This window comes from Nanorana parkeri, unplaced genomic scaffold (assembly GCF_000935625.1).
Source record: "Nanorana parkeri isolate BGI_ZX_2015 unplaced genomic scaffold, ASM93562v1 scaffold535, whole genome shotgun sequence".
NCBI classification, from domain to species: domain Eukaryota; kingdom Metazoa; phylum Chordata; class Amphibia; order Anura; family Dicroglossidae; genus Nanorana; species Nanorana parkeri.
This window is the reverse complement of record NW_017306803.1, coordinates 1,056,850-1,064,620: the sequence shown is the minus strand read 5'-3', so window position 1 is coordinate 1,064,620 and position 7,771 is coordinate 1,056,850. Positions and strand designations below refer to the sequence as shown.

The window sequence follows — 7,771 nt, the reverse complement described above, 5'->3', positions numbered from 1 at the left end:
AGCTTTTCTGCTCAGTCAGTTAAGATTTGAAAAGGAAAGAAAAAAGCTGATTGGTTGCTATGCACAGCCGCTCCAGTTTTAATAAATTCCCCTCCATGTGTTTTGTTAATTGAGTTTCATGTAAGTAAAATTTAACTCTATTCACAAGAGATTCCAGAACGCATTTTTAACTCTTTTTTTTTCCAGCCACACAACATAAAAGGTTACTTGCGTTTTTTTCTATAGTAAATCATAAATTACAAATAATCTTAGACAAATTCATTTACATCACAATCTCAAATATACAGTGGTCACACAAAAAAAGGTAGTCTAGGAGCTAGTTCTGACATTTTACTTTTAAAGCGTATGGATAATGGGCTGCTGCTTTAATGCCCCTCCTTCTTAAGATGCTAGATGTCCAGCTTTGATGCCGATTCAATGGTTTCAAAACTTTGAATCATTGACCTGGAGCATACATACTAATCAGAATTTCTGACTGCACTATGACTTCTCTTGCTATAAGCTTGTCCTAGGTCAGTGGCAAGTAAGTAGTATCTTCAGAATGTCACCAATGGCACCCTCCATATTGCTCTTCCTTGAAGTGGTAAATAATAAAGTGTCCCTATTTTCAAACTGTTCTGTTACAACAAAGAAGTGCTACTTTGGATACTTTTCCGTCAACTTACACCTTAAAGTCTGTTGACTTTTGTGCAAGTTCAATGGAATCAGCAACTATGGAGCCAACGCTAGAGCGTCTCGTTGACAGATCTGATAAAGAGATCTGCCGCACCTCTCGTCGAGACAGTTTCACTGGATTTACTACGAGGGGTGATCTGTTGATTTCTGCTTTTGTCAATGGGGTAAGAGGCTGAACTTGAGACTTTAAGCTTTGTGGCTCTAAAAAGTCCTCTGGTTCATCTCCACTTGAGAAGTGCCTTCTGATTTGCCTGTATGGGTCTGAGGCCTGGTCACCAGCTCCACCAAAATCTCCAAGCCTAGAGGTGTTCTGCAAGATCCTGTTGTTTACAGTGTCTTTTGATTTCCTGTTGGCTTTGTTGTTTTCAATCTTTGAAGCCCATTTCTGTTCCTTAGTTGACACCAGTGGTGGTTCGTCTTTGTTTTGATGAGGGTCACCAGAGCCATTGTCTTCAAAAAAAAAAGTAAAATAACTCATTCATTATTAATCATTTTGTACACCTAATGCTTAAAAGACAATATAATATACTGTTTTTATTAAAAAAAACTAAAAAACACTTACTTTTAGAAGTGGTCACATTAGACTCTCCCACCAGGTCTCTTAGCTTCTTTTTCAATTCTCGGCTGGTAGACTTGTAAAAGAAAAGGTCCTTTTCCAGCTTTTCAATCTTTGCTTCATATGCTTTGGTGTTTTCTGCCGGGACTCCACTGTCCGTGTCTAAGGCAGAAGCATAAAAATTATAAACTATAGCAATAAATATAAAGCAGAGACAATAAAGAGGAAAGTCTTAGAGGTCTTACCAGCACAAATGAAATGCTGCAAAAACTGCCAAGCATGCAATCCAGCTGGGCAACCTTAAAAACATCTAAATTAAATAAACCATCCTAGAAGCTCAGATTCACCCAAGGCAGCTGAAGATCTGGAGTGTGGTATTTTTAGGAGACGGAATGATTCCAAAAGTGGCAGCCACTCAAAGCAATTCTGAGTCTTCAGCTGCCTTGAGTAAGTCTGGGTACCTTTTGTATTTCAATGTCTTTAAAGTAGAACTCCAAGCAAACAACTATATACACAGGTGAAATGCATACAGGGAAACTGCTTTACCTGCCAAACAATTTGTATTTCTTCCCATTCTGCCCTGAGACTTACATACAGTACCACTGGCACACATCACAGTTCTGTCTGGCAGGGAAGACCTGCTTTTTCTTTGTTGCAGTTTAAGGGAGCTTCACACGTTTAGGTCTCCTGAATGAAATGATCCTCAACATTTAAAATGGACAAATATGACTCTTGCAACTATCCGCTCCCCACATGTCAATCTAATATATACAGATATACTGTTTTTACGAATTCAGCATCCCCCTATTGTGCTTGAGGTCTAACCTTGATGATTTGATTGTTCATGGAATGTCACTTATTGCAACCTATCTTGATTTGAATTACTGATGCACACTGGTGATGATAACCTGGCGTGATCGGTTTTCTTTGTTTTTTGTTATTGTGTTTCTATTAGCTCCTTTATGTTGATGTGCCTTTTGTTTATATGCATGTAAAACCTTTCAATAAAAACTGATTAAAATTTTTTTTTTTTAAATGGACAAATATGAAAAAGTGACAAATCTGTCTATAAGTAGCATGGGAAAGGTGCACATAGAGGTGGGCAATTCACCACAAGGGAATATCACAAAAAATCTCCAGTACTCAATCCAGCTAACCAGTAGCAAAAACTTTACTATACTTTACTGTCGTTACTAAATTAGAACATTTGCACTCAAAATGTTTTTGCAGCATATCTTTGCAAATACACATTAAAAGTGCCTTGCTGTGGCAGTGTAAAGTGACACTAAACTCAGGAGTTAAATCTTAAAAATCAATTCAAGTACCTTAACTAATAACAAGAATGTATCTTATTTGTGTATCACTCCGCTGTAGATCCTCAAATCATCTCTGAATTGGTGCTGACACTGTCCTTCCTTCTGGAGGGGGGTTACTTTTGTTCCCCATGGTCCCTGTGTGTGTGTTGTAAAGTAGTCACCACTCCAAGCTTGCTCCTGTGATAGACTATAACTTCAATACAAATTAGTAAACTAAACATGAGATTGTAGTCCATCACAGGAACGAGCTTGGGGCGGTGGATACTTTACAACACACACAGGGACCATGGGGAACAAAAAGTAGCCACCCTCCAGAAGGAAGGACAGTGTCAGCATGAATTCAGAGATGAGTTGAGGATCTACAGCTGAATATTTCACAAATAAAATACATTTTTGTTAAAAGTTAGGGTACTTGAATGCATTTTTAAGACGTAACTCCTGAGTTTAGTGTCACCTTAAGCCCTGCCTACTTCCCTTCTGTGTCACAGACAACCCAAAATGGGCACTTTAATTTTTTATCTGTGAGGAAAGTGTAGGAACTCTAATATATAGGTATCTTGCTGCACTCCTTACCGGTACAGGATGTACCATGAAATCCCGGTGGGTGCTGGCAGTGACCAACCGATTGGTGCCGTGAAGATATATACAAGTTTTCAAAAGGATGTCACCAGCATACCATTAAAGTAAAATCAGCAAAAGTCCATTTTATGATTGGAGTACTGTCATTCCAGCACAAGTGCTTTTGGGGGCCGCACAGGGTCCCCTTTATCAGGCTCAGAGTGTAGGAACTGTGGTTCCTGTCCACAGGAGGATAAATGGCAGTTTATAAATAAGAAAGAAAATGTACATCACACTGCCAATATATCACACACAAATACTACTAGCTGTACATGCACATATGGGAAGTAGGGTGAAACAGCCTGAAATCATTGTGTAATTCTGGCCATCTTACCTTTAAAGTGTTGTAGGATAAGCTGCATCTTTTGTTCATGATCCTTCTGTTGTTGGGTAATCCTCCTGTCAGTTTGCAGTGCATGATGCTCCAAAGTAGACTCCAACTCTCTCACTATATTCTCCTGCTCCGACACTTTCATAGTCAGCTCTTGGCACTGCAGCTTCAGCTTCCATTCTGTCTCTCGAAGGCTTACGACCTGAAAAAGAAAACAAGTTTCTGCATGTGTCAAACACCTGATGAAGAAAAATCTCATTCACACATTTGTCTTCATTTTCTGATTAGTATCCACTTTTCTTCCTCTCACCCTTTTTAAACATTCTTCAGATTGTTTATAACTTTTACTGATTGCCATCGATAACCTGTATAGAAAACATGGCCCCTTGAATCATTCTAACTTAAAGTGGACCTTGCGCTACATGGGAGGTCTGCTGTTTCCCTTTGCCACCCCTTCCCTTTGCTGAAAACAGTGTTAAAAAAATCACCTCCAGGGATTTTGTTCTTACTCTAAAATCCTTTTCTCGGAATCCATTGAGGGACGCAGCTCTGAAGAATTTTGAGACGTAGGGTTATGCTGCTGCCTCCTGGAGAAATGGACACTAGAAAAAAGAAATCACAAGCCTGCCATTTTAAAGGACATAACCCCTCCCACCTCACACCTGCCAGTTGTAGCAAGCAGTATGAAAGGACATGACGGCGGGAGATGTGACTCAGAGAAAAAGATTTTAAAGGTACAAATGAAATCCTGTTTTCTGTATTATCTATTGAGGGCCACAGCTCTGAAAAACTCAGAGATGTAAAGACGTTCAAAAGCAGTCTAAAACAGAGGGAAGGGCACCATAAAAACTAGAAAAACCAGCTTAAATACTCAAACAGCAGCATGAAGAACTTTTCTACCAAAACTAGCATCAGAAGATGAAGAAACATCAACTTTATAAAACTTAGAAAAACCGTGAACAGAAGACCAAGTTGCAGCCTTACAATTTAAGTAATAGACGCTTCATTCTGAAATGCCCAAGAAGTAGTAGAGTAACTGCCCTAGTAGAGTGAGCAGGAAAAGGAGGAACCTTATCCACAACTCATAAGCTTGAATGACAACCTGGGAATCCACTTAGAAATAGCAGATCTAGAAGCTGAACAACAGTATCTAGGACCTTCATGTAGAACAAATAAAGAATCCGATTGCCTAACAGGAGTTGTGGCTGACAGATAAACTCTAACCGCCTGCACAAAATCCAAACAATGAAGATACATTTGCTTGGATGTACAGTAACTGGACAAAGTGAAGTGAAAACAATGACTTAATTTAAATGAAAGGCCAAAACCACAGTGGGTAAAAAGGAAACCTACGGTCTTAAAACAACCTTGTTCTTATGAAGAACAAAATAGGGTTCTACACAAGACAAAGCAGACAACTCAGAAACCCTTGTAGCCGAGGGAATGGACACAAGAAAGGCGACCTTTTTGAATAACAAAGACAAAGAAATGCCTCAGATAGTTTCAAAAGGAGGTTTTTAAAGAACAGATAAAGCCAAGTTTAAATGCCACATAGGAATAGGAGACCTAACAGGAGGAACAAAATGTGGAACTCCTTGAATAAAAGTAGGAATCAAGTAATTAGAAGCAAGAGGACTTTGAAAAAGAACCAACAAAGCAGATATTTTACCCTTTATGGTACTTAGAGCTAAACATTGATCTACTCCAGGTTGAAGGAAAGAAAAAATTCACAATATATAAAAAGCAAGTGGGGAAAATCCCAAGAACTTACACAAAATAAACCTTCCATGTATGGTGATAAATCTAACAAGTAGAAGAGCCTTAACCATAGTCGGTAGGGATGCACAGATACAAAATTTTCCAGACCAAGTACCTACACTCTCTTCCTCAAGTACTGACTGATACCAATTACCGATACTTTTTTGTAGTGTCATATGACAGTTTTTCTAAAACAATATAGACTAAAGAAACCTCTATCTGTCCCCCAAATTTTTTAACATATATTGCAAGGCTATAGTCAGGTCATGCTGACTGGTGACATTTTTGACTGACTGGTGAGACACCGCCAAATTTTTCAAGCCCTGCTAATCATTTTAGGACAGTGGTGGAGCGCTAGGGCCCGGTCCCAGCTGCAACCCTGGTAGTTCTGCCACTGACTCCAAGCTGTAGAGGGACTACAAATATCAGTAATACATTATACAGCAATGCAGAATATGCCCAGCTTTAGAGGACTACAAATCCCAGCATTACATTATACAGCAATGCACGGTCTCAACAGGGCTGTGTGCAATCTCACCAGGGCTGTGCGGACAGCGGACCACGTAGGAACCTACCAGCACCTATCTTTTCTACACTGGTCACAATGCTATATGGTGTGCAGCAGGCACTTTCAACAATTTATGGTAGAGAAAGATACTCCATTTTTTTTGTCAGTAGGATCCTTAAACAAAGAAGGGTCATCAATAGGAATAGTTAAAGCCTTGCTAAGATGAGAAATTGGAGGATCAACTTCAGGAGAAATAGACCATTTTTTTTTTATACAAAATCATCTGGAAAAGGATACAGAGGAGTTAAAGAGTCTAGGAATCAGAAACCTGCTTATCCAGAATTTCCCAATTCTTATATAAAAACCAAAAATAGGCTGAAGAGCAAAAACTTTGTAGACACGCTCAGGTTTATGTGAACCTAGACTAGAAATAACAGCAGAATCCTCTTATTTTAAAGAGAAATGCAGATCCTTAATTAGGAAGGCAGTCGTTTCTTTCTGATGCCGAGTGAAAATGTCACAGCCCAGCTACTGCATCAATGGTATGGCATAATGTTGATGGCACTCATACAGTAGGTGTGTTTTATTCAAGAGCTGAATCTATGTGCTATGTTCCTTAATCAAAGAAGGAACCAAGCACCTACGTAGGTGTCACCAATGTTTGGTCATTGTATAACTTTCACAAGTGCTGTCACTCCTTACGGAGTGAAAAGAACACCATCAGTATCCAGGGAAAGGGAGGAGGGAAATAAATATCACAAGTTTGTAAATAAAGCCAGTAGTAAGACGCAGAGTAGGAAAGGAAATAATTCACTTTCACACAGTTCCTTGCTAATGACAGTCTGACCTGTGTAAGGAAAAATTATGGAGGTACTACAACCACCTGCTCCAGACAGCAGAAGATTTGGCTGTGTAATGGTAAAAAAAAAACAGGATGATATCTCTGTTCCCCCAACAAGGGACATGAAAATAAAGGTAAATTAGAAACAAAGGAAGCAGAGTTGAAATCGCTCTACAACTCAGACCACCTTCACCTGATAAGAAACGTACTACACCGCTCTGAGGAAACCAGAAAAAATGGATTGCGCATGCGCAGTAGATAAGTCCTGACCTTTTAAAGAGATGGTAGGAAATTCCACTAAAATCAGTCACATCACATAAAAGCATTTAGTCAAATAGGAGTATAAAAGCACACAGCCAAAATTAAAATAAAAAAGGAGAGAAAATGCACAACTTTATAAACATTTTTTTTTACTCACGACTCCATGGCCCTGTTCCCAACATAACAACAGGAATCCCCAGGTAATACTGACCTGACCGTTAAAGGATGAAAACACGAACACAGGACCACCGCAGGACAAAGCATATATACTAAGACCTGAAATGACCTGCTTCATGAAAACTAGAGAAACTTCCAGGATTTAAGTTATCTGACATGAATCTCTTAAATTTTGTCAGCTAGCTAGATTTCCAGGATTTAATAATATCTGGTATGAATCAATTAGCAGCTCTTGATAGTAGAATCTTCAACGTAGAAACAAAATAAACTAAAATAATAAAGCAGAATACACTAAGCGAAACTGGCAGATGTCCTTAAAGCAACAGGCTTTTTCATTTGTTTGCCTAGTGTTCATTTCTCCTAGAGGCAGCTGCATAACCCTATGTCTCAGAATTCATCAGAGCTGTGTCCCTCAATGGACGACAGAGAAAAATATATTACACTCCCCTTTCCTCCAGTGCCCGTGGTGCAAGGGGTAACATAAGCATCCACTGACAAGGTCCTGGGGAAAGGTGGGCACTCCAATCTTACTTCAGCACAGTGCTGGGGGGTATCTTCTTAGTGGGGTTTTAAGTCATTTACATTTCCCAGATCTTGTCGGAAGGAGCATGATGACACCTTTGCCTAGGTGGCCCAAGTTGAAGGCAGGGGAAAGGTAAGTATAGGATAACCGTTTTCTCTTATACATGATTTTTAAACACTTTTTTTTAAGGCAGTTCAGCAAGGGAAA

General features: G+C 39.3%; 1 protein-coding gene across 1 annotated transcript in view; it reads right to left on the bottom strand.

Annotated features, from left to right (window-relative positions):
* Positions 1-630: 630 nt before the first annotated feature.
* KIF27 (kinesin family member 27) overlaps positions 631-7,771 on the bottom strand; it is a 46,047-nt gene continuing 38,906 nt past the window's right edge. Inside the window, exons 15-17 of the mRNA XM_018561630.1 lie at positions 3,500-3,698; positions 1,238-1,393; positions 631-1,125 (exon numbers count right to left, since the gene is read on the bottom strand). Coding sequence (XP_018417132.1) covers positions 662-1,125; positions 1,238-1,393; positions 3,500-3,698 — 819 coding nt within the window. The 3' untranslated portion in view covers positions 631-661. The remainder of the gene's footprint in view (positions 1,126-1,237; positions 1,394-3,499; positions 3,699-7,771) is intronic.